General features: G+C 39.7%; 1 protein-coding gene across 1 annotated transcript in view; it reads right to left on the reverse strand.

The window, feature by feature from the left end:
- Positions 1-526: 526 nt before the first annotated feature.
- LOC104624106 (unconventional myosin-X-like) overlaps positions 527-27,129 on the reverse strand; it is a gene marked incomplete at its 5' end in the record, with an annotated part of 32,918 nt that continues 6,315 nt past the window's right edge. The window contains 17 exon segments of the mRNA XM_010291387.1: positions 527-815; positions 1,099-1,290; positions 1,662-2,114; positions 4,426-4,546; positions 5,474-5,610; positions 6,141-6,348; positions 7,959-8,256; positions 11,150-11,273; positions 12,584-12,741; positions 14,069-14,263; positions 14,726-14,868; positions 17,210-17,265; positions 18,046-18,139; positions 21,468-21,563; positions 23,866-24,109; positions 25,439-25,562; positions 26,813-27,129. The exon segment at positions 26,813-27,129 is cut by the window's right edge and continues 16 nt beyond it. Of these exon segments, the coding sequence (XP_010289689.1) occupies positions 705-815; positions 1,099-1,290; positions 1,662-2,114; positions 4,426-4,546; positions 5,474-5,610; positions 6,141-6,348; positions 7,959-8,256; positions 11,150-11,273; positions 12,584-12,741; positions 14,069-14,263; positions 14,726-14,868; positions 17,210-17,265; positions 18,046-18,139; positions 21,468-21,563; positions 23,866-24,109; positions 25,439-25,562; positions 26,813-27,129 (3,071 nt within the window).

Here is a 27,129-nt window from a genome sequence, read left to right on the forward strand (position 1 = left end):
AAGTAACCATACAACTGTAACAACTATAACTCTGAACTATTAAAATGTACAGAAAGACTGTTTACACCATTGCACGTACTTATTCCCTTTGCTTCAAAAGACTTGTGAAATACAGAATAAAATCAGTCAAATTTTACTGACAGCTCAAATATGCAGGCACAATGTGCACACCCACGGAAGCAAGAGGAAACAAAATGTTGGCGTCCATCAGGAAGGCTGCCAGCAGCTCTCCGAAAAAAAATATACCTTGCTCTTCTTCCCTCCCCCTTCCCACATGTATACAGGCCAGCAGATTAGTGCAGAATGGATGAATATAACTTTGTTTGCAGTGTTCCAAAAGGACAAAAAAAAACCTCTTGACTTTTATCAGCAATTTTAGGTCAATACAAGTTGGGTTTAATATTGTAAGGCACTTATTACTGCTTGTATTGCAGTGGATCAAGTCTTAAGGCATTTGTTACATCAACTGACGATAATAATGCTTTGGAGAGTTTTGAACGAGCCAGCAGTTCTAGTATGTGACTATTTCAGCTGATTTTCCCTTCCCCACCCTGCGGTCTTTCTAAAACAATGTTTGAAGATATTTTCCGTGGAAACTCTGGTTCTTGGTTAGCTTGTCAACAGAGGTGATCAGTATCATCAGATTGTTTTGAGGCCAAGCAGCGATATGTTCTATTTAGAGCACAGTAGAACTGGTTTTGTTTTCACCTGGAGCTGCCCTGACTTCCATGACTACTCACTGATCGAGAGGTGCTGTAGCGTTTTTTCACGATCATACTGATGTAAGCTTTCATCAGCTTTGCAATGTCAACCACCTGCCGAAAGAGTATAAAGAGCAACGTTCTTAGTAAGGTAACAGTGTGTGAAATGATTTCTGCATATGCTAACAATATAAAACTGTCAAGCTGTCCACAAAACCCTTTTGTGGTTAAATGAATAAAACCACTGAGCACTTCCATCCGTCTCGCTCTGTCTTCCCTTCAGCTTTACAGGGGTCTTGAATGTATCTGTAACACTGGCAGCAATTTCTGAACTTAGTAAGTAGCCTGGCTATCAGAACAGGAAGACCACAATAACAAAATTCCTTCTTGCTCTTACCTCACTAGTTTCAAAAAGCAGTTCTCTCTCATCCACCACGATCTTGTAGGTGTTGGCAAGTGGTGCACCAAATGACAAGATATGTTCATACTGAAACACCTCCAGAAGCCTTCCTTCCCCACGCTTGTAGACAGAAACTGCATCAGCGCTGACTCCAAGCCACAACTCTTGTGGGAATCCCCCTTCTTTACACTAGAGGAAAAAATGTAAATTAACAGCAAAGGGAACAGAAGGAGCCACACAACACTCACTGTTGAGGTTCTTGTCTGTAACCATTTTTTAAAAAGTGCATATTGCTTGTCCCTCTTTGAACACAGCCTTTTACATGTCTCAAACTTGTTTGCAGCCCATCAGGCTAGCATTCTGTCCCTCTGTATTTTATGGTTAACTAGTGGATTTAAATAGCTACAGTGCTTGCTAACAGGAATATGCTTCTAATATCTGAGATTTTATTACATTAGCTGTCTGAGCATTGTGATACCATATTTATGGTTTCACTACTCTGTAATGAAATCATCATCTATACAGTATAAACCGTGGTTTGAGTGTTCAGGAGATCTTACCTCTACATCAAAGAGGGTTGAGCCATAGCCAGGCCATTCCTTAATCAAAGCCATATACTTTGCCATAGCCTGCTCCTGGTTCATCCTCTGGAGTTTCTTCCATTTGTCAATAATACTAGTCCTGGAAGCTGAGATTTCCTCTTTGACCCACATGTCTAACATCTGATCCTCCTCAACCTTCTGTTTGCTGACAGAGCCACTGCGGAAACTCCTCCGCAATGTTCCTTCAAGAAAGCTGGCTCGTTTCTTCTCAGCCTTCTCTGCTGCAGTAAATGTTTTGGTAGACTGTGTAATCCGAGACTTCAGCTTTTGCAAGGGATAGACTTCCTCCATTTCTGGTATGGTGGTATGCAGAGTGTAATCTCCCTGAAGGTACTGAAGTCGCAAAGCTGCAAGGACCTGGAGGGTTTCTTCAGGAGCAGGATAATGTCCTCTAATCACTGCTTCATGAGCCTATCAAGGGGAAAAAGGTAGCTTTAATGTACAAATCAGTCTTTGAAAGGACTAAGAGGGAAACATGAAGTAGATTTACTGCCAAGCAAACAATCCATTAAATAAATCAAATGCGGTAAATCTCTTGGCAAATTCATTAAACTGGGTAAGACCGGGTTTAACAGAAGAACTGCAAGACAACTGAGGAACTTGCTAAACAGGAATTACTGTTACTGGTACAGTACTTTGTGAACTCACATATATGAGAGTAACTCAATTTCTAAAATGGAAAATAAAATGTAAAGGGGAGAAAATCAGGATCTAAGCACTTGATTGGAAGGAAGCTATCTATGTTCAAGGTCAGTAGGAAGAAATGGGTATCTAGTTTTGCTTACTGCTATCCATAATCTGGCTGTGAAAACTGATGTTTCCCACCAAACAAGCAAAGCCCTAGAACAGCTTTGTAATAAACCTCACTGAAGGAAAACAGTAAATCTTCAATGGGTCCCAGATAAAGTTAGTAAAACATTTATACACTGTAGTGGTCTGTAGCATCAGGGATGAGATTCTGAACCAAGGCAGTTCTTTCAAACCCCAGCTCTCTGCACACCCATTCAAACCTTTGGAAATCTGCAGCAGCTAGGATTTTTTCTCATATGACACTAGTACAGGTAAAAAACTGTCTGGAGTTGTTTACCTGTAAAAATGTCTGGAGATGCAGGAGTTGCAAGCAGTTTAGTAAATACCCAGAGAGAATTGACATCTGAGTAAGAGCTAGTTCATTTAAGTGTACGCTTAGGATGGAGACAAAACTGCCTTTACACATGCAAGGTGGTTTACCGGAGATTGTACCCATGCAGAAGGAAATGTCTTGTGGAAATGGAAGTACAGTATTTTAATGAGAAAGAACAAAAAGATTTTCTTCAGCACCTTATGAATCAAAGTATTCAGACTTTAAAATAATGGAGGTTACAGAACTGATGACAAAAAGGAACTTTCTTCATGGTCTGAAAAAAGTCAATGACTGACATCAAAAGCAGACAATTAGAAAAAAGACCAGAATGCTGCATGAAAACAATCTGCTTCAGCAAATGTGCTTGTTTTAGTTCTTCATATGGAAAATTATCTAAATCTGCCTCTTAAACCAAAAAGGTAATGTAAAATACCTGATGCAGAGCTCTCATGGATTTTCTTCTTACTGTTTAAACTTCATCCCAAAGCAGAGGCATTAACTGGCTGACTCCTCTATATGTAAAGCCAGACAGACAGTCAAAATGGCAACAATTCTAAGCCCAACCAAGGCAATCTATTGCCCACACCCTTCAGCTACAATAGTAGGCTCTGGAAGGAGACTTTTGGTAGCCTCATGATGTAATATGGTGCCTTAAAACCTAAACTGTGAACAAGGAAGAAATACTCTATTACAGTAAAGCTGTTTCTGATCCTGTGGAAGGGGAAAAGGTTTCATACATATGAAAACTGAAATGTGTCAGGGCTTGATCACCAACAGAACGTCAGTGTCTTGGCATTGCAAATAGCCTTACACAGAAAACTTTATCTGTCTCTAGTGCCCACTTGAAAGAACCTGTCCTGTTGAAGAATTTTTAGCCATTTGCAAAATAGTAGAAAAGGAGAAGGTCAATCAACAATAATAAATGCCATCAGTGAGAGTTTCTGAGCAACTACAGGACTTCATGTAATAGAAATGCAACTTCTGACACATTTAATTTTCCTTATAAATCAATTTCACTTTTTATGATTTGCAATAATGGCCTCATCCTGAGCTCAGCACATTCATTAAGTAGATTTCTTCTCATCATAGCTGTCCTTCAGTTACTGCTGAGACTGAACTGGTTTGTTTTACTATGGTGCCAATGGAATACCAATCAGTTTTTGAAAACAGAAAAAGCTGTTCTTCTATTAGTTCTGTATAGTCGCCAACATGGGTCTCTAGTAATTAATTTGCTGGCCAATTACATATTTTCTTGCATTTTCTTAAGAAAATGGTTTCATAAGAGCAAAATTAAAAGCAAGTATTATCCTCTTTTTACCCAGCTTAGACCCAGTTACCCAATTTTTTATGACTATACCTAAAGCAACTCACAAGTAATGCAGAAGTAAGAAAAGTCATAACACAAGGTAAATTGTACGTGCTTCACCTATGTCAAGATAAACTGACTTTGACCACTGAACTGCTTTCTTTGCACTTGGTGCTTGAGAAGTAGTGCATTAAGTTAAACAGAAGCATAATCAAAACTCTCTCTGTGCTGCCTAGATCTCTTGCTTTTTTCCTCCTCTTCCTGTGCCTCAAAACAGAACCTTTGTCCTTTACCTGCTCAAACATAAAGGCAAATTCCACGCTATCTTTTGGGACGTTTTCTGTGTCCAGGAAACAGTAGAGCTTGAAGTAGAACTTCCAGTGCATCTCCCCAGCTTCAGCAGTGGCAGCAAGCCTACACAGGTGTGTGAAGAGGGGAAGAGAGATCCAATCAGTGAAATCAAACTCCTTCCTAAATTGACACCTGAAGAATCTAAGCAAGGCATCATCTGGATTTTGCTTTGTTACACCTGCTCCTGACAGGAGCTAATGATGTTCAGCAGTATACCTGACTGATGTCATCTGGAGAGATGGGGCGGGGGGGAGTGTGTGTCTGTGTGTATATGTATATTTAGAGCCTACAGCAAAATCAAGGACTTATAGATGTTGACTCAGTTCTCAGTCAACTGTTTCTAACCCAAATTCCCTTAATGAAATTTTATTTGTGGCTTAGTCAGGTGCTGATAAAAGCAACATTATTCAGTCCTCTTATAAAATGTAACTGCACAACACGTTAGACATTCAAAAAGGAATTCCCCCTGTTATTATGTGGAGAACGGAGGCTGATTGCCATGCATGTAACATAAGGATGACAAACAGGTACTTAGGCTTGTATTGCATTTTCTTACTACATTGCTACAGGTGGTTTCAATTTTACCAGTAAGAAAAGTGTTGTGAGCTGTACTGTGGTGACTTCCATGTGGAGTTAGGCAATGGGTAGTCAGAATGGCAATGGCCGCCTGGAATTCAGTTCGCCCAGTACTGGGGCAGCCACAATGCTAGTAATGGTGGAAAAATTTGTAGTAGTGGAAAAGAAAATGTGGAAATAGTGATGAGAAACATTACTTGCGTCAAGACAGAGGAAAACCAAACACAACTGAATAGGTGGTTTATTTATTCCTTTAAGAAAAACAATTAAGATGATTTTGTTCCAGAAATGGTCACGTGTGTAATTGTGTCATCACAAACAAGCAAGAGACAGAAAATTCAGCATTATCAACATTGGAAATTTATTTAATTGCTACTTATTAGAGTGGTGAGAGAAAAGGAGAGGCACACTCACTTTTCAAACTTTGCCAAGACATCAGCCACAATGGTTCTGCTTTCAATCGCTTTATCAGTAGTTCCATTGTATTCAAACAACGCAAACATGTTCCGGCTATCCTCCATGGCCAAGCCACGAATTAACTTTTCAACCACCTAATGAAAATCAGCGCATGAAAAAAACGTAACATGGAAAAGCAGCACCACAGAGTAAGACTTTTACATTAGGCTAAAAATGTTGCTAACGTTCTCATCAGCAGTAGTAATTGTTGTCATATTCCACTTTAGTTTTCAGGTAAGTCATGCTAATTTTTTTAGAATATGTGTGTGCCATCACCTGGCCAGATATAACCCCTGTATTTCACCAACTCAACAAGAGTCTTCCAGCTTTAGGAAGCAACATGGCTCTCATACACACCGACATCTACTGAAATTATTCCAGTAAAGCCTCTACTGAATTGCTTAGTCTTTCCTGTAATTTTTCATGAAGGAGGGAACTATAGTTTTTATAGCGGAATAAAGACAGTTTTTACAGCAGGGATTTATTCAGAACACGCTGGGGGGTTGGAGCTTTATAAGCCTTCCCCGCCCAGCGCTTCCGAAGTTTGATGCTACTACTGGCTGGAACTAGCACGTAAAGGGACAGGCTGATTTTGTGCCAAAGCCATTCTGGCACCACTCCTCACCTCTCCAGCTGTAGTGTGAGAGTTGATTGTAATCTTACAGGAGCCTCCACCATGGCAATAAACTGTGGATGTCATTTCCTGCCTGCCGATCAGAGCTTCTATTTCATCCCGCGATGGCACAAACTCTCTGCACTTGGTTTTCTTCAGAGATTCGTACGTAAAAAGTGCGTATTTCTCCATTTCAGTTCCTGGAAACTGGTCACGAACCCTGTGAGACAAATATTACTACTTTAAGCTTCCAGTTTGTGAAATGGGAAGTTTACTTATTTGAGAATGGATTTTTTTCCTGAAACTACTTAGGTACCCAGTACGCTATTTAATTGACACGCTCAAAGGTTTATCTTCACTGTCGAGGCAAGTGTTCTAACTTGTGATTTACTGTGGGACAACTTATATGTGTCCACCATTTTGTTCTACAAGCCTAATGGAATGCAAAAACTGACCTACCTTTATAGCATTAACTACCAGAACCTTGTAATGACTCAGATTTGACAGCAAGATAACTATAAAAATCTTGTAATCAACTCCCCCTTTTGTCACTAACAGTTGTTGAATGAAGGCACAACTGCACTAAGGTACTTCAGAAAATGTATTTTTGACTGCTCAGTTTTGTGGTAGTGTCACTGAGGAGACTTGGTTTCTATTCCTGATTTTCTTAAAGATTCTAGACCTTACTGTTCAGCAATTAGTATTATGCGTATTCACTAACAACTTTAATGAACTTAACCCTTAATTATTGAAAACTGTTGAATTCAGGTAGCTTTCAATACAGAGTCTTTCTGTAATATCTCCAGTGATAAAATAGCAGCTACTTAGGGCTACTAAGGTTTAAGTTATGTGACAAAGTACAGTGATTTGTGATCTACAAGCCATAAAAAGATTACTGCAGGATTACAGCAATGCTGTAAGATGACTTTGTACCTGTAATATTGAAACCAACCTACAAATGTTCTATTAGCTGCAATTTTTTTAACTAGCTGACCAGTTTATGAACCACGTTAAACTGAGAAAGTAAATCAATGTTGGATGTTTTCATTTTAACAGTTATATTAAAGTGACTGACATTTTTCACTAATCTGACTTTGGTTGAAAGGTACATCTTCAATAGAAGCATTTTACAAATATTTATAAAATAATTACATTTAGCAAAGTGATTTACAAAGCCCACGCTCTAGCACAAACACAGGCATGACTTTTAAATGACTGAAAACAGTTTGTTGTTAATGGACTGGCTTTCCTAATGACACACTCTTTGCATTCTTCTGCTGCATCACAGCAAGAGGAATGCCACATTCTGGTTAGTGCTGAACTGCCAAAAATTATTTATTTATTTTTATAATGGTCACTACCGTCTTAAAATTAGATTTGAAAACAGACATTTCTACCTCAAACACATCTTGAAATATTCTAATGTTCTTTTATGTGCACAATGCATGCCTCACAAAACTAAGGTAAGCAGGATGAAGAATTCTTAACAGGTTGGACAATTGAGAATGGGACCTGGGGGTAGTGGCTGCAAGTCATTTAAGCAACTTTATACAATTACAGAAAGATCCCGCTTTGGTCAACATCAAGAAATTATGCATTCAGTTTAGTGGGATTTTGCTTGATTCTTCAAATGAGTATAATTACACCTAGATCAAACACTTTTCTTACAACATTTTTTTTTTTGATCCATTGTTTGGCATAACCAGTTCACTAAGTGAATGTATGTTCAAATCTTACTTCAGGACGTTTAAACACTGCTACAAATTGCGGAGAAGAAAACAGGTAGTGAAGAAACTTCTTTTCTTGCTCTAGCAGTTCAAAGCTTCTCACCTTTTGAGATGGAACTTAAGATATTTGAGGATGCTGCGACTCGGCAGAAATGTACAACTCATGCAGGTGAGTATTTGCCAGCTATACAGGTTGCCCACGCTCCCAGGGTTAGGCACTTTGTTGGTCTGCTTGATGAGCTGGCAGTAGAGCTCATCTCGAAGAGGTCGTAAATCATGTCCTGTTTGGAGGATACCTTGGATTATAGGGATGGGATCAGACATAGACTCCAGTTGCTGTAAAGAATTAAATATCTTGATGGCTTCGTCCTGCAGAGTTGTATAGCCTTTGTCTTTCAGCACTACAAAAGAAAAATAGGGAAAAAGGTGCTTAGATTGAGATACGAAAGAGAAAGCACTCAGGCTTAACACAGGAATTGCTCTTTAAGCAATTCTGTGACCCTTATTATGCAGGACATTAGAATGGATCTTTTCCATTTCAAATGTATGAGGCAAACTCATTTTATGAGCTATTTTGCTATTGAGATTTGATCCGAATTTAACGAAATCCCATTTTGACGTTTTCTGACAACAAAACTTAAAATGTATATCTTGCTTGATCAGAGAATCTTCCTTCCAGAGCAGTCCACACTGCTGAAGTGTCTATCAGTTTTTTTGCTGTCACAAGAAAGTGAAAAATCTAATCAGATCATAAGTGAGGTAAAGCATGACTGCATTATGGAAAGTGACAAAGGTACATGGCATCATTTTTGTCTACAGCAGTAGCATTGCAATTAAACCCAAACAATAATACTAAACTAAATCATTGCCATGAAACTGCAACTTGCTTTTTGAGTGCTGGAAAAGGTGGTGATTGTTTTTTGTACTACAGGTTATTCAGCGTGGGTTAAGAACTTCCACAATCTACTTAAAAGCACCATGCAGTTCTTGGGTTCAAGAGATGGAAGAGATTGCTCTGATGTCTGAATCAGTTAGGCCTACTAACCATCAAAGCACAAACCAGTACAAACGTATCTTAGGAAGTTTCAAACCTGACATGACATTAATACAGAAAATAACTAGAACTCAACTGCAAATCAAAGCAAAAACTAAGCATCAGTTCATCTGTGGAGCTACATTGAGTATAGAAAGACTTTGGCAAGACTTCTACCTCAGAGGAAGCTAGCTGTTCCTGTCCATGGGGAATAAAGAGCAACCACGCTGCACTCCTGCATGGGACAACCACATCACTGGACAAGGGAAGAGCTGTGGATGTGGTCTATCTGGACTTCTGTAAGGCCTTTGACATGGTCCCCCACAACATCCTTCTCTCTAAATTGGGGAGATATGGATTTGATGGTTGGGACTGTTGAGTGGATGAGGAATTGGTTGGATGGTCGCATCCAGAGGGTAGTGGTCAATGTCCAGATGGAAATCGGTGACAAGCGGTGTCCCTCAGGGGTCTGTACTGGGACCAGCACTCTTTAATATCTTCATCAGTGACATAGACAGTGGGATCGAGTGCACCTTCAGCAAGTTTGCAGATGACATCAAACTGAGTAGTGAGGTTGACATGCCTGAGGGACGGGATGCCATCCCCAGGGCTGTGGATGAGCTTGAGGAATGGGCCCATGTGAACACCATGAGGTTCAACAAGGCCAAGTGCAGGGTCCTGCACATGGGTTGGGGCACCCGCCGGTATCAGTACAGACTGGGGAATGAAGGGATTGAGAGCAGCCCTGCTGAGAAGGACTTGGGGGCACTGGTGGATGAAAAGCTGGACATGAGCTGGCAATGTGGGCTTGCAGCCCAGAAGGCCAACCCTATCCTGGGCTGCATCCAAAGCAGTGTGGCCAGCAGGTTGAGGGAGGTGATTCTGCCCCCCCTACTCTGCTCTTGTGAGACCCTACCCGGAGTCCTGCATCCAGCTCTGGAGTCCCAAGCACAGGAAAGACATGGACCTGTTGGAGCAGGTCCAGAGGAGGGCCACCAAAATGATCAGAGGGCTGGAACACCTCTCCTATGAGGACAGGCCAAGAGAGTTGGGGTTGTTCAGCCTGAAGAAGAGGATGCTCCAGGGAGACCTAACTGTGGCCTTCCAGTATTTAAAGGGGGCTTTATTAAGAAAGATGGGGACAGACTTTTTAGCAGGACCTGTTGTGATAGGACACAGGGTAATGGTTTTAAACTAAAAGGTAGACTTCTACTAGATCTAAGGAACAAATGTTTCACGATAAGGGTGGTGAAACACTAGCACAGGTTGCCCAGAGAGGTGGTAGACGCCCCATCCCTGGAAGCATTCAAGGTCAGGTTGGATGGGGCTCTGATCGAGTTGATCATGTCCCTGCTCACTGCAGGGGGCTTGGACTAGATGACCTTTAAAGGTCCCTTCCAACCCAAAGATTCTATGATTCTAAGGCCAGAACTGTGCCTTGCCACTGGGAGGAGGAGGAAGGGGAAGAGAAGGGAAAGGTTTATCCTAGATTTTCCTTCTCCATGTCATTTGAGCAGAAGGGTATCGCTTGGGTTATCAGGAAGTCCTACCTGAAATACCTTAACTTTTAATCAGCTGTGCCCTTCCAAGGATGAAACTTCTGATCTGAGTCATATCTTGTTTAATATGCAGTTGCAAAATAAGATAAAGAGATCCGTTTAAGGACGCCAAATTCACAACCATCAATAGCTCTGAACCATCCATTCAAAATAAGACTTCTAAGTGATTCAGCCAAGTATATTAAAAGACATGATTACCCCTGTTTCAGGAATAAATGAACCATTACTTTTTAAACACATGTCCACTCAAATGTTGTTTCCCGTAAATAATGCTTCCCAACACAACTGATGAAACTTACACTTGTTAATTGGAAGTTGTGGCTGCTGCAGCTCCCCACATGGGATAGGAAGCAACAACAATCTGAGAAGAATATGATTCAAGGACACTGAATGAGTTGGGTTTAGTTGCTTACTTCAGTGCAAGGCTTTTCAAACTCTGTGGTCTTAGCTGCGTTGCTGAAGGTAACAAACATATTACAGCAGCAATAGCAACCTTCCCTTCTGTAACGCACACGCAGAAGCACCACAAGCCCAAACTGCTATTCCCTACCTCCCAGAAGAGAAAAGGGAAACTTGTCTATTTGTATTATAAACATAATTTTTGCCTACCATTACTTCACTATAGCCCATTGACTTTAAAATGTGCATCCTCTGGTTTAGTCTTTCATATGGAAAAGTGTTTCTATTTTTGAAAAAACTTACGGTTTAGATTGATGTCCCCATACGGCAGCGGCAGTAATGGTGAGTGCAACGGATGATGAGTGTAACGGAGAATAGGGTTTCTCTTATAAATCTGTTCAACCACATCAGCATTCAGGCAGTTTTCCTATTAGGGTAAGAAAACAGGAGGATTTGGGGCCCAGCATTAACAATAATGCAATACTTTGTGCCTTTAGGTTGTCTGTGAAAAAATTAGTCATCAGTGTTACTGACTCTATTTGGTGCTAAATCCAGTTGTGGGTACTGCAGCTCCCCTGGCAGTCTGCGGGCTATGAATGCTCAGCATCTGCTAACCTCAGGCCTTGCATAAGCTTACTTTATCTGTGCAGTAAAAAACAAACCACAGCAGAGCTGCAGGAGACAAAAGTAAAGTTTCATAAAGTTTTTTGAAGAGTGTTTTTACTTTGCAATCATTTTTACTCTCGTATTTCATAACTGGAATTCAGACATCTGTATTCAAGTTTTATTTAAAAATATTTCTCCAGCATAACTAATTGGCCTTTTCAGTTAGAACGTATAGGAGCTACCATAACAAAATAGTCCAGAAAAACTGTAAACCTGAAGCACCCACTCTGATGTCCAAATACTGCTTGTTCTTAGGCCACTTTTGACAGGTGTGTGACCACTGTCTTCTCTCAATCCTCAACTTCCACATATGTTTACTGCTCTGAAGAATAGCGTTCATAGTTTTGAATTTAGGACTTGATACTTCTTTTCCATGAGAGAGGACATGTGGCACCCTCTTAAGGGATAAGGTTAGTAGCAGTTCTCCCCCCTGCCTATTTTTTTGGTCTCTTCTGAGAATCATCATCCTCCCTCCTGAAGGTACAGTTATCAAAAATCTCCAGAAATACATTCTCTGGTTACACATGCAATTGTCTCCAACAGGACCATAAAGCAGTAAGCATTCATTGAATATGTTTCTCATCACGCAGAGACCTGAGATGCTTAGCCTGTGCTATCACAGAACAAGAAATGAACCATAATAAAAAAAAAAAAAACAATCACAAGATCTGTCTAGTGCACATCCTGGTGTGCTGCTCACTCTGGACACAGCCAAACAGCTCTGCTAACTCATGAACCTGCACACTGCGCTGCACTGCCTGGTACAGCAACATCTTGTCAAGTTACACAAACCAGTAAAACTTGTTACTGTTTTCATTGAAAAAAGGTTATCCCTCTTGCCCTCCACGCTGCACCTCATACTTTGCTCTTTTTCTGTTTAGATAGAAATTCCTTCATGAGGTCAGCGAAATCATTCAGGTTCCACAATTTCAGTGCATGTTGATGTGTGATTAAAACTCACATTTTCTGCTTTATTACCCCATATGGCAAAGCCAACATAAAAAAAGAGACCAATTTCAAATATTTAAGCAACCGTTCTTTCCCACCCCATGCCCTCCTGCTTACTCCTACCTTAATATCCTGAATAAGTTGCTGAGTTGGAGTATCAATTGGCGCTTTTGTGTCAATCACATTCTGAATGGCACTTGACCAGCGGGTTGCCTCGTTAAGCAGTTTTGTATAAAGACGGTAACAATGTTTGCGTCCGTACACAGTCACATTCCAATAACCTAGCACAACAGTAAAAATTACTGATCATAGAAGCCCCAACTTCTATCTGAAAACAGCTGTAGTCCCATCAGACCCCGAGTGCTGCATTCTGGATCACGCTGGCGGTTTTTCAGGAGCTAAGAAGTTGCGTGACTAGTAAGTATCATAATACAGCTACTGTGGTGTTAAAGGAGATCCTCTCCTTTGAAAAAGCTTAGGCATAATCCGAGAGTACAGCCACCACCATGCAGCCTCCCATTTTATGCTGGAATCTCAGTAAAAGTGACGGTAAGACAACACTGTGGAACTGCTAGCCACCAGTGGCTTGTGGCCCTGCTTCTCCAGTCCTAGCTGTAACAGGAAAAACCCAAGAGCACCTTGCTTGGGATGCGAGAGTCTTTCATCACCTGCAGCAGACGTACAAACAGGTATAAAGCATGAACTACCTCTTCTGTAAAAAAGTCATTAATTTCATACCAGTGAAGTGGCAGCTGTGACAGGAAGAGTATTTCAGTTCAAATTCTCTCTCTGCATCATTGTACAGGCTTTTTTATGAAGCTGATTCAATTAAAGAATATCTATTTCATCTTTCACTAGCGAAAGCCTCTTTGAAGTGTCAGTGACCTCAGTGAGATTATACAGCACTGTCAACAGTTGCTTCTCATTTGCAAACAGCCACTTCCAAGTTGAAAACCACTTTTGAAAATGCACAGGGGAGCTGACTCAGATGTAGTATGTGGGTTAGCATAAGCTGGATTCTTACTTAGATCTCCCTATGCTTGCTCCACCAGTATTAGTCCTCATAGTTCCTCAGCACATAAAATAACGTATGAGGAGAGTGCTTACCTGTATGTCTTTCCCCAGGTCTTTGATGTGCAAGTGTTACGTGTTCACACTAACTTAGCAGTAGTGTTGGTCTAGGATAACTTGAATGCTGGTGGGAACAAATTTTACTCCTGTATACATTATTACCTCTGTTTTTTGACCAGTAATTCCCTCTGAAACACCTCAGCGACTTAGGAACCTGATTTGTTCATTAAACTGCAACTGTAATAATCCATTTAAAATATTCTTATGCACTGTTCATTGCATTACTAGGTAGGCAGGACAGAAGGCAACTGAAAGCATATTCGAACAAGAGCAAACAATTGGAACACATTGGAAACAATTTAGAACAGGCTGCCCAGGCAGGTGGTGGAGTTGCCATCACTGGAAGTGTTCAAAAAACGTGCAGATGTGCACTTCAGGACATGGTTTAGTGGGCATGGTGGTGTTGGGTTGATGGTTGGACTTGATGATCTTAAAGGTCTTTTCCAACCTTAATGATTCTGTGATTCTATGAATTACCTGTCTCTTTGAAGATTTTTTCATCAGGTGGGACCACTGAGCAGAGGCTGTTCAGGACCAGTGTACCCAATTTCAAAGCATTTTTCTCTGAACTCTTGTAGTAGTCCAAAGAATTGTGTGTCAAAACAAACCAACGCTTCTTTAGTTTTAAGGAAGACATCTTTGGGTTGTTTTTTACTTCCTTGTGTAGCCATCCTGTTAAAGACACAATTTGAATCATACTTTTTTTTTTTTTTAAAGAGTTGGACAAAATTAAGTTGCTAAAAGTTAACTGTATATTTTTAACAACAATAAAAATATGATCTGAAGTGTTTAGCCCACATATTAAACACTTCTAAGTAAAATTCTCAAACTATGAAATGATGAAGATATTAGATAAAATCCATATAAAAACTTTTCTACTTTGATGTTTACCTAGAAAAATTCTTTTGTCAATTTACAATTAACACTTTTGTCATGATTACAGTGTTTTCTTACATGGCACAGTAGGAGTATAATTTCAGCTGTATTAATTTGTGAGTAAACTCCACTGTATAAAGGTGAGGCTCCAATACTGCCATGCAATGCTCACATACTACCCAGATTGTACTGTAGGAATAACCTCTTTGAAGCTGAATGGATGTTAATTACTTTGTAACTGCCCCACTCAGTTCTTACCCCTCACAATGAATTCCTGTCCCTCCACTCTAGTGTCCCCCTTCGACCTTTGCAGCAGTGTTATCCAGTGATGCATCTCTTCAGGGGTGTCAGCATTACAGTGAAGAACACGATTAGCTGTGATGATCACAAATGAATTGGGTCTACGAAAATAAATGAAGATTGGAAAAGCCTTTACAACCAACATACGTACTGTTTACCTCACTCGCCATAACCATAAACACTATCCACTGTTTGCATTTTCTATTCAGAGAAATACTGTTCACCTCTAAAGCATTTATTTCAACACCACTACACCTCCAAAAAATTAAGCATCTGAAATGACTCAATTATGTTAGATTCACACCAAAATGCTACAGCTCTGAATGGTGGGAAAGTTTACCTTAAATTGCAACTTGTAATATCTCAAAATAAATCTGTGGTGAGAAAAACCTCCAATCTTTAATCAGTTTTGGCTGTGAATCAAAACTCTATTTCAGGGTCAGTTCTATTTAGAGTGTCTGCTTCAGTAGCTACATTAGCTAAAACCAGCTATGATTTACAAAGGTCTATAGTAAAGCAGCATGTGAACACAGATTCTTTTATTTTTAATGCAGTGCAACCCAGTTCGCAGAGAGTACAATGTATTTTTAATGAGAGTCTGGCTTTTACCCAATCCTACACCAGGACTCACTGAAGCATGAAGAACTAGCCCAAGTGAACTGTGCTGATGGCTCTCTGGATTAGAGGCAGGTTCTACAGCCTACAACACTTGTTTTTCATCCTGGAACACACACAGGTTTTCAGAACTGTATCAGATGTAGAAAATGGGAACAATGCAGTCTGGGCCAGCCCATGCGGGAGCAGCTCACGGGCCTTCCTTGTACGGTTCTTGTGAGAAGGTAACTGGGTGGAAGTCAGAACCAATGAAAAAATTGTTTACGGGGATGGAAAGGTTCACCCAAATATGATACCATTCTCCAAACACAGTGTGTGCCACATAAAAGCTAGATAGATGCCAGGATAAAGAAAAAAGTAAAGAAAATTATTAGGAGGAAAAACTAGAAAAACTGTGTGAAGGGAGGGTACAGTAAATCAAGTAACAGGAGAAGTGTGTAAGTTATCTTAAAAGTTATCTGAGAGTTATCTACTGGTAGCACTTACCAGTGCCATGGAAGGGAGTAAGGGAGTGATGAGAATTCAGCATTTTGGTCACACTCACTGGGGTGCTACATTATTCAGGAGGAGCAGTGGATGAGGAAACAAGTGGGCATGTGAACTGAAGAATTTTGTTGACCACGTTTTAAAGTGTCTGAAGAGGAGGCAGCTTTAGATTGAGGTTCATGTAGCACACTCTAGAAAGCTGGATAATGTGATATACAGGACAAGAGCTACAGATGAGCTGTAGCAAGAGAACTGAAAAAGGAGAGTGCTAAGGGATAAACTACAGTAGGTGAAGCTAAGCCAACCTTCCAGGCCCCGCTCCCCAGTTCAGGAAAATAACAGAAGCCCCGTTCTTGGGATTCTTGCTGAATATTGATTTGAAGGGCTCTCTGCTCAGCTTCTCTCTTTTGAGCTTGCAATAGTATAGTTCATATGCGTCAAGATAAAAATAATTGCCTCTATTAGTCAAATTCATTTCCTAATTGAAAAACCTTCCATCACTGATTTAGATCAGAGAACTAAAAAAAATAAAACAAGGAGAAAAAAAATCTGTGTGCCTACAGGAGAAATGCTTTCTAACTTAAATTTTTGAAAGCTCTGGACATTTGTGTTGTACTGTTTAGGAAACCTGGGCTTATAGACACTGCAACTTGTGGTATCAGGGTCTTGGCAGGCCAAGGACAAACGAGTAACTTAAACCCAGCTGTTTCACGCTTGTGCAATGAGGAGACTGGAATGAACTCCTAAAGTACAACTAATACCTCACAGACAGTAATCTTATAACCAGCATCATAGCCTGAACACAGATTACGTTTTATCCCCCAAAACACTGTTACTCGTTCAAGAACTAAGAATATCCTGACGGTTATTTTTTATGCTACATTGTCTTCTTTGTTGCAAGACATTTTTATTCTGGGAAATAATTTTCATCCCTGTAGAATACAACATTCTTGCATGAGAAGCTGAACAGAAGAATGTTAAAATGATTTTTTCTGCCTACTATATTGCTAAAGAACTCAAAAATAAGCTGCTCTTTTTCAGAAGCATTACTTGTATAAATGAAAGAAATATTTAATCTTCTACTTTTGGATCACTTTAGTAGGTGAACAGTTCATGTATGAAGCAGTGTCAGGGAAGTTAGTGAAGCCCCCCCAAAAACCACCACCGTTCCTATTCCATGTTTTAACAAGTAGTGTTTAGTACTATGCTAAGGCAGGCAATAATGAATGGCTTAAATGCATGGTTGGTCAGTAGAATATAGAGACTAAAGTATAAAGCATCTGATTTGGGCTAGAGAAAGAAGAAAAAGAAAGGAAGTCACCAGGCATGGTTCTGACTTACCTATCTGGACTGTCAGCAGCACAGACAGAATCAATTAGTCCTACATCGAGTGTACCCTACAAACAAATATCCAACCAGAAAAGGAGGAAGACATTTACTATTACATTACTCACAGTACTCTTCTCAGAGACAGGTGAAAGGAGCAGCAGCTTAGATCAAGCAAAATGAACTGCAGATTTGGGCATCAGTTTCTCTTAACCAGTAAAACTGCTGAGGGGAAAGCTAAGAGACTCAGATAAACGACCCAGTAAAATATTACATCTAGTTAAGCTGTAGGCAGCTCAAAAAATGCTCTTATTTTTCTATGCTTCCAAACCTGCTTGAATTTTTCACCTGAAAGTGCCATCCCAATATCAACGGCATCCTCTCAGAACAAACTTCTGAAGACATTCAGGAGAAGTTTTTATTGCCCTTTGCTTGACATTAGGTTCCAAATTTATCCCATTTATTCCCAGTGTATGTTGTACAGAATGATAAACACATGACCAGAGAAATCTCAAATTTTCAACTCTTGGGTTTTTAATTTACTGATGAACTGCATCTTTGCAAAACTTCAAACTCAAGCGTACACTGTGGTGTGATAGGGAACTGGACCAGAAAAAACCACCCCCAAAAACAACACTAATTTTTTCATCAAGGCGAATGATGGGGAGGAATCAGAAGTCAGACTCCCTCTTGTATAGCTACAGGGTCAAGGACATGGAGCCTCTAGCCAGTGTCACGGCTACCACTGCATTTAAGGAAACCTAGGTTGTGACTCTCAAGCTGTGGCCACCACAGTGCCCCTTGTTTTCTAAAAATATTTGCTTTGTAAAGTTCTTCAGATTTAGACTTACCACAGCATTCTGTGGGTTTGCCTGCTCATCATGCATCTCTCGGATCTCTTGCTCTGTGGACCCATGGACTTGACTCAGTACACTAAACCACTGGCTGTGGAGAGAAAGGCAGCAGTGTAAGTAAAAGGCTGCTTCTGCACAAGCCTTCTGTCACCTTTGGTCTGCAGAGATCTAGCAGGTTCTGCAGGTTTTGGAAATTGCTTAAGATTCCTTTTGTCAACATGCATAAAAGTAGCAAGGCTTTATGTCAGTTCAAGTAATACTGGGTACTAGCAAGCCCCTCCAGATCTCCCATCCAAGCTCATGTCATCTTCTTCCTGCAGACAAATACCTTGTACAAAAAGTGGCATCTCTGGAAACCTGGCAGTAAGCACACTGAAGTATCTTTTAACACATTCCACATATTTCGTCCGGAAAAAAGCCATACATTACTAACTACACACAAAGTCTTTAATGGGAAACCCAACCTTCAGATTATAAATTCTGCTGCACTGATAGAATGACTGGCAATAATTTCTTACAATGACACTCTGCAAAGACCACTCAAGTCCATCCAAGTCTGCTGTAGAAGCACAACTGAGAGGGGGAAAAAGAATGAAAACCCCAAGCAAATACCTCTATGTTTTTTGTTCCCCATGGAGCACTGGAAAATCCAGCTGCTGGAAAGACTGGTGAAGTTGAACCAGAGCCAATCTGTGCCACTCTGGTGGCCCTGTATATATCCACAACAGGAAAACTGGCAGAGAGGTTTCCAGTACTTCGGCCCCTAGTGCTGAGCGGCAATTGCAGAAGGATTTAATTCCAAACACACCTTCTGCTTCTGGGAAATCTCTACCCTCCTGGCACTTGCATATGCTAAAGTTCAACTGCTCTAAGCAATCCCACTGAAATCTGAGGGCAGAGCTTGGCCTGTTCGGCAGGTTCCTGAATACCATTCTTTGAGATATGAATTTGCCATTCTAATGAAAACCACCTGAGGCCAAGTTTTCAAAGGGCTCAAAAGCCCAGCCTTTAAAACTGACGACTCACTTTTCTGCAGAGGCTTCTCCACCACCACCAGGGTGAGGAAACAAATGCAAAACTGCTGGGTTTAAATATAAAGCTATCTTTTCTACAGTTGCTTATAGTTACAGAATTTATGCTTATGAAGTGCTGCCTCCTTAACTCCAGCATTCAGAAGCCAACTGTTCCCCAGAACGTAGATATCTGGAAACCAAACTGCCAAAATAGCTTGAGAAAACCTGTGTAGTCTCTCAAACAGTACCATTGCTGCTGTATCCTAAAGCCCTTCGAACAGCTTATGCTTTTATTAGAAACAATGCAAGGCATGAAGAAAACCGAAGATTTAGAGTGCCTGACAATAAAGAAGATGGAACCTATTTAGTTCTGATTCTTTTGTTAAGACTCAGAGATACCCAGAGAGAGGCTGTACTTAACACTTACTTCACTGGATGTAAGACAAGGTCACGGAAAACCCCTCAAAACGAGGGAAGGCTCATCTAAAGAGAAGAAACCACCAGCTCAAGAAAACTAAACCTCATCTACCAAGATTCCCACAAATTAAATTCAGGTTCCCTTTTTGGGCTCAGGAATTGCAAATGTATTTAACTGCCAATCTTCTATTTAAAAACAAAAAAAGGACTTCATAGCACTATATGCACAATTAGTAGTAATTTATTATTGGATTTTAAAGAACAATTCAGAGTTTTCAGAATTTCATGTAATCATTGTGTAAACAATGAAAAAGAAATTAATCATGGCACTTTGCAAAAGACAAAGGCAGACTTTACTCTCCTTTTGTTTTCTTCCCTCTTGGTTTTCAGCTGAGTCCTAGAACCCAGGAATAGGGCAAAAGACAGACTAGGGGTTTGAAAGGAGTAAACCCTCAGTAATGGCTGCCCACTGAAGCATTATTTCTTTTCTCAAATACACTTCCGTGATCAATACAGTAATTCTTCTTTTGGGGGTGTCAGGTTTCTCTTGCTTTTCCCCATCATTTGAACAAAGCGCAACCTCAGATCATGACCCAGCCCACATACAGAATATTTTTTTCAATAGCAGATCCAGAACCAACACAGTCCAGTAAATTCTATACTTCACTTTTAACAATGCCAAACATTAACGAGGCTTTGACTTTAGTCCATCTGCAAATCCTTATACATCTCCCTCACTGAAGTTTTCTGGGAGGACTGAGAAAAAAGAATCATGAAATGCACTGGTAAAAATCTCGATGGTAATCTGGATGGTGTGTTACTGTACTACACACAATAATAGCGTATATTGCCTCATCCTCCATGTTTAACAAAAATGACAACAGACAAGTCTTTATGCTGACAATTTCTTATTGTTCCCCAGGGCGTGTACACAAGTCTAATAGAGAGACTTTAGCTAAGTCTTCATTTTAAAATGTACTCACATCACACAAGAATCTTAACAATGAGTACTGGAAAGCTCACAGTTACTTCAAGTGTAATTTTAAGGATGCCTGAAAAACGAAGAATGATTCTGCGTTGTAAACATTGCTAAATTTATACTCAGGGTCCTGTGATATAGAAAGGGATTATGCCTTTAAAAAGAATACAATACAAAGCAACTTTCAAGGCTTCAGAGCAAAACTAGCTCAAGTGCTGTTGACAGAGGCATCCTGTATTCTGGCCTTGGGGCAGCAAGGCGGTGGGTAATAAGCTTTGATTACAAAGTTCACTTCATTTAAATGCTTAATTTTTATGGGCAAGCATATTATTATCTTGCATGAACTGTAGTGTGGGGAATTTTTATTTTTTTTTTAAAAAGATGCACTACAGCTGATCTGACAAGTCAGGCTTGCTCCTCACCTACCAGCCTCCCCTACAGTTTGACACAGATCCTTTAGCAACAAAAGCAAGACCCTTTTTAAATCAGCAGAATGGGAAACACTCTGCACACTCTTCTTATTCATGAACATGCTTTCACCCTAAGACCCAATGACCACATTACAACTTTCATCTGAAAAAAATTTAGGCTCTGCTTTGGCAAACAGATCCCAACCCTAAAGAATAGTATTTCAGGCAGATTACAGGGTTTTAAATATTGATTTAATCTATGCAGCTAAACACAGCAGGGTAAAGCACAAGACGAGCATCAATGGCTGATGACTGTCTCTCTACAGACATACTGTATTTCAAAAAGTTGCTAGTAATAAATGGGTAACATACAAGTTCTAGGCAAATTTTCATTGGCAGTCTGACTCTTCCCAGTAATGTTCTGCCACAAGATCTTCTCAGCAGGCCTTTCAAAAAAGTATTAAATGCAATGTGTTTAACATAGCTTGAATGTTTTGTGACAGTGGGCAAACAAATTAATGACAAGCACAAGTCAGAATGGCATAGAAGTCAAAAAGGAAAAAAAAAAAGGAAAAGAAAACGGCCTGATGATTTTCATACCTTGCATCCTCAGGAGACTCAGCAATTAAGTGGTAGGTCCTATCACCCATTATTAGATCAATACCATTTTCTTTGCCTGTATTATCAACAATCTCTCTGAAAAGAAGAAAATACCAAAATTGAGCATTAGAGATTGTCAACATTTTGAAAATTCCGGTCTGCTGAGAGGCTCACAAACTACTGATACTTAAAATAACAGCAGTCAGCCTTAATCAGGTTCATTTGCAAGACAACTCACAATGTGATTTATCAGACAGTGTTAATTCACCGAAGTACAGTTGTGTTTCCTGCCTATATGGTACAACTATTCAAACTACTATGAATGTGACTATACCAAGTTGACTATTCTGTTACTGTTTTAAGAAGAACTAAAGAAAAAGCATTATCAAACCTCAAGAGATGTGAGGATAACTGAGTTGAGAAAAGGATATATTTCTGACTGATTGCATACCCAAGTTAATTTTTAGAGTGGTAAAAAGAAAGCTCTTGAAGATTAAAACCAAAAAGCAAACAAAACCTGGATTAGTGATTCTGTGTGGTTATGAGTCAGCATAGACATTATTCCGAAGATGACTTCCAGAAAAAGCTGGGCACTCATCTGCTGATGAAAAGTTACATCTTTCTAATTTGTAGTTTGGACATCTAACTATTGATATATTAAACAATCATGAACCACAAAGCACAAGAGTTTTAGGGGGTAATTTAAGTATTACATCAGGTTTTCCCGAAGCTTAAGAAATAAACTTGATTTCCTTTTTGCTGTTTTACTCTATTTGTCTGAAGCTTATTATTTCCTCAACAAGCCATACTTCCTCATCAGCTATACTATTCTCATACATCTCTATCTTATAAGCAATATATGCGAGCTCTGCTTATCAGACTCATGAGGACAATTTATCTACTATTAAAACAAAAAGCTATAATTCTGTACTGTTTTCTTTAATTTGGTTTCCTTCCCTCCCAACAAGAGTGTCCAACAGAACACCTCCCTGTTCTGTATTTAAGTGAATCAGCCTAGGATTTATTTAATGTGAACTGGGTCCCTAATGTGGAGTGCTGAAATATATTAAGTTGCACGGTATGTTAGGAATGTAGTCAGTGAATATTAAAGTTACCTAGAAAAGCTATTGCTTATTTCGCATGACATGTGGCTCTTTAAATACAAGTACCCTTTCTTTCAGCTATTTTATACACTACTAGTCATTGATTGCACCTACAGTCCAAGTGAGGTTCAACAACCTTTACCTCACAATTTTAAAGGTATGTTCAGCAAAGTACTTCTATAGGGCACTGTCAATGAAACAATGTGGTGACAACAAAAAAAGAAGGTTTAAACATATTAGAAAAATATGCTAAACAAATACTATGGTACATAAGACAGTCAAATTCAGTTGCAACAAAAAAAATGTGTTAGGAATTTGAGTCTCTATTCAGAGAGTTACTTGACAGCCAGCAGCCCATCAGTTTTGCAAGAGCAAGTCAGGATGCTCACTGAAACAATTTACTTTGTCCTGCTTGCAATCAGGCTCAAGCCAGGACTTCCAAAGAAAAGATTTATCTAAGTTTTCAACTTAGTTTAAGTACTCTGCTAAATTAACAAAATAAAATGGATAGTTGCAGATTACGAGAAGCACTGTGGAGTCAAGTGTTACAGCCATTTCTGGTTTTCTCTACCTTAGAAGAAAGCTTAGGTATGCTTTTATACAGAAATGAGACTACCAACGTTAGCACACTCTAATTTTTCAATTAGTTAGATAACCCATAAGTTCGTTAAGCATACTGATTGTGTAGAAGGAAAAATACCATCCCTTTGAAAACTTTTTTAATGCATGCTTCAGGACGCATAGAATTTTAAGGCGTAAGGAACGTTAGTTAGCAGGACACAGGTTATTAAGTTAGGCTTAGGAATTCTATTTTTTTAAATGAATATAAACATTTTAAATATTTTTCTACCACTACGACCACTATTTCAAACATGAAGAAAAACCCCTGTAAATGCATACAGAAGATACAGCATTGACCCATGCTAACTTAAATATATTCAGTCCACCCTCTCCATTCTAGGTTTGCCTGCAGCTATGGACTTGGCAACATGCCCGAAATTGCCTTGGGAATCATTACAGACTAAGTAGGGCCTCCAGTCTGGGAGAAAGCATAGGTGGGTTCATTATAGCAGCAGTTTTCTGGAGTATTTGGCACTGGCTTAGCTCTGGAGTACTCTGTAGACTTAAGAGAAAGCCAAGTAAGGACAACACTTGCTTTCATTAACTTCATCACACATGCTCTCATGCCTGCACCCACAAAGTTTGAAGGCAGGGTACTCAACATCTTCCCAGATTAAACTCCAAGAAGTATTTAGGAGGAACTATGGCTAACATATAAACACATATAAACCTACTTGGCTGTTCGGACATCAATGGCACCCTTCAGCTTTTCTTCACTGTCATTTTCAAAGTACATCAACCTGGACTGCCTGAGAACAAACCATCGTTTCTTCCAGTTCCTTCTGGAAAGTGTAGATGATCCACCTCCCTTTTTGTGAAGCCAACCCTGCTTAAGTGCTTCCTGCTTGGAACGAAACCACAGGAAGGTCTCATCTTTCAGGACACACCAGCGTCGCTTCCATGTGTTTATTAAGCCACCTGGCAAGAGACAGATGTAAGTATATAAATAGTTAAGACAAACAATTATACTGTAAAATAGAAGGCGTGACCAAACCAACGCTGGAAGATGCTGACCAACAATGCTATACTTAAACTAAGTCTCTGCTTTAAGCCACGAAACCAAAGATCTCATTTCTGAATATCCTTAAGGCCACCAATATTGTTGGCAATCTGAAGACCCTTAAACTATAAATTAGAATAAATTCCTATATAACAAAAACCATATATGCAACCGATATATAACTATATATCCTTATACATGACATATAAATAATAAATCATGAAAAAGTCTTATTGCATATGAGAATCAGATCTTCTACACTGTTCTCAACATAACATAATGATAATCTAAGAAGAATTTAGTGTTAAACTCTTTCCTCTCTCCAGTTCTCTGAAATACTTGTGGTTATTAGGAGGTAACGATATTCAACTCAAAACCACAAAATCTGGAAGAGGTATACTTACAGTACAAAATACAGCAGCACAAGCTCAGTCATGCCAATGTGCGGCGATACTGTCTAAACTTCTTGTGAGTTTTGTTACGGTAGACAATACACCTTGCACTGTAGTTACATCACGGTCATAAAAACCTTAACCAAACCAATATACTCCTGTCATTACACAAAAACTTATTGCTAACTATGTCAGGAGGTAAAGGCCATGCTAGTGATGACTGCGTACATTGTTTTTCACACAAACATAGCTGTGTGCACATTCATCACTATTCCTATTCCAGGAAAGTAAGTTATGCTACCGTGATGAGTATCATACAAGGATTCACCTAATTATAATTTACTATCAATCATCAGAAGGTAAAACCAAGAATCTGAACCAGAGAACTCCTACATATGTTCTTTCAGAGTCTCTCATGCCCCTTTGCTACACATGTCCTTTGTGTCTTTCAGATCCAAAATGAAAGTCGACTGAGGTCAGTAAAACTGGTCTGCAATGTAGAATGCCATCTCTGTTATAAGGTTTTGGGAAAAGGAATCAGCTTTCCTCAAAATTTTGTACAATTTGACCTTGTGAGTTATTTTGCTATATTTATACTGGATATTTCATTGTTTACATCCAGCAAAGATGTAAAATGAAACAGAGGCAGCCCAGAATGTTGATGTTCCTTTGCAGATGGAAAAAATGCTGCCAGATGTAAGCCACTGAAAGCAACTTGAGAGCAGCTCTCTCCAGACTTCTCTATTACTCTTTGAAAAATTAGAAAATTACTAACTCTACAGGAATTGGAGTGCAAGGTGTCATAAACATTTCTGGTTATTTTGTACATTTAGCAAATTCTGATTCACCCAGTACCTTTCATGTACAGAAAGCTGTGAAAGTAGGGCAGGCTGACACAGCTATAGACTGAATCCCTCCGGTACGAAAGTTCATCATCTGTATCAAACCTGGAGTCAAAATCTTCTTCACTGTCTTCAAACTATGGAAGAAATTAATAAAGGTGAAATGATCTCTCAGGAAAGAGTTTAGACGAAACTGGTTTAGAAGTCTTCAGCTAAAACATTTTGTATTGTATTAGAAGGACAGGATTCCCCATTGTTTTTCATCCAGGTCACAAAGGAAGGAGTACACCCTACTAAGCTGCAGGTGGTCCTGTTTGATTACACACTAGCTCTAACGTCACGTAACAGATATATGAAACAGCTTTGTAACTGCTCAGGAAAGTTATCCCTTTGTGAGAGCATGGCCAGGGTATGCTACCTTGTGCTACCTCTCTCTCCATCACTGAAGTGCTGTGGGTAACAGTTTAGAAAAATCTTGAAAAAGAAACATATTCCACAAGCTGTGGTGATGGCTTTCCTCACCCTCACCCAAAATAATCAGAATTTCTGTTCTGTATCTGACACGCACCCAGAATTGTGCAACAGGAAGGAGTCCTCAACAGAGACAGCTAAAAGTGTTTTCCGCTTAGGCAATAACTCTCAACTTATCCCAATGACTATGATGGCTCTTTGACCAGTTTTCATAACCTCAACTGTAATAGGTATTTTAGTGTTAATATTTCCCTTCTAAATAAGCCAGTGTTGCTGAAATACTTTTTCACTTTCCCAGTCACACAGCCTCACAGAAGTATTCTGTAAGTGGTAGAGGAAATCATCTTCTTCCAAAAAAAGGACTAAAGCCCACAGTATACTCAGTAAAGGGCACTGAAAAAGAGCTCCTCAGTATGAGTATCTGCCTCAATAATTTTAGCCATCATGTGAAATTTACTTTCCAAGTCATCTGAAAATACACCTTCTGCAGGCAGCTTATTCCATACTGTTGCAACTTGCACGCATAACTGAAACCAATTTTTTTCCGAAACCAATTCCCCACCATGCTACCTGGTCCCACACCTCGAAACACACACAGAGAATTCTACTTACGAATTGCATCCAAGGCCATGCACAGAGTTCCTCACCAAATAACGTGCAGTTCCGCATTAAACCAAGATGGAACCATACCCTTGCATAAGCCTAGGACTGCAAGCAGCATCTGAGCTGCCTCTAACTCGAATGCACTCACCCCAGTGGCATCTAGATGGCAACAGACAACTATGTCCACATGTAATCTAAGCAACCAAACTATACAACAGAGACATTTATAGGAACAGCTACAGTGACTCTATAGCTGCAGAGATAGTCAGAAAGCATATATCAATTATTTGATAATAAAAACAATGATACTTACAGATGACTGAGCTCCTTCAGAGCTAAATCGGTACGCTCCAGAGCTATTGTATGTCCCCACTGAGCATCGGTAGTCCGGTGACCACTGGCTACTGTGTGAATTAGAGAAGGTCACGCTGCTACCAGAAGTAATAGCACCATCTTCATAGTCATCTTGGTCATAATCATAGTCTCCATCGGGAGAAATAAGTTCCACAGAATTTGGAGGTCTACACGATACATTTTCTGGCATGCAGTATGTGGATTCACCACTTGAAGAGTTGTGGAGACTGACTGTATCATGGGTAGGAGGTATAAGCATGGTGTTGCTAGCAGCAG

Source organism: Phaethon lepturus, unplaced genomic scaffold (assembly GCF_000687285.1).
Source record: "Phaethon lepturus isolate BGI_N335 unplaced genomic scaffold, ASM68728v1 scaffold6740, whole genome shotgun sequence".
In the NCBI taxonomy this organism is placed as follows: Eukaryota; Metazoa; Chordata; class Aves; order Phaethontiformes; family Phaethontidae; genus Phaethon; species Phaethon lepturus.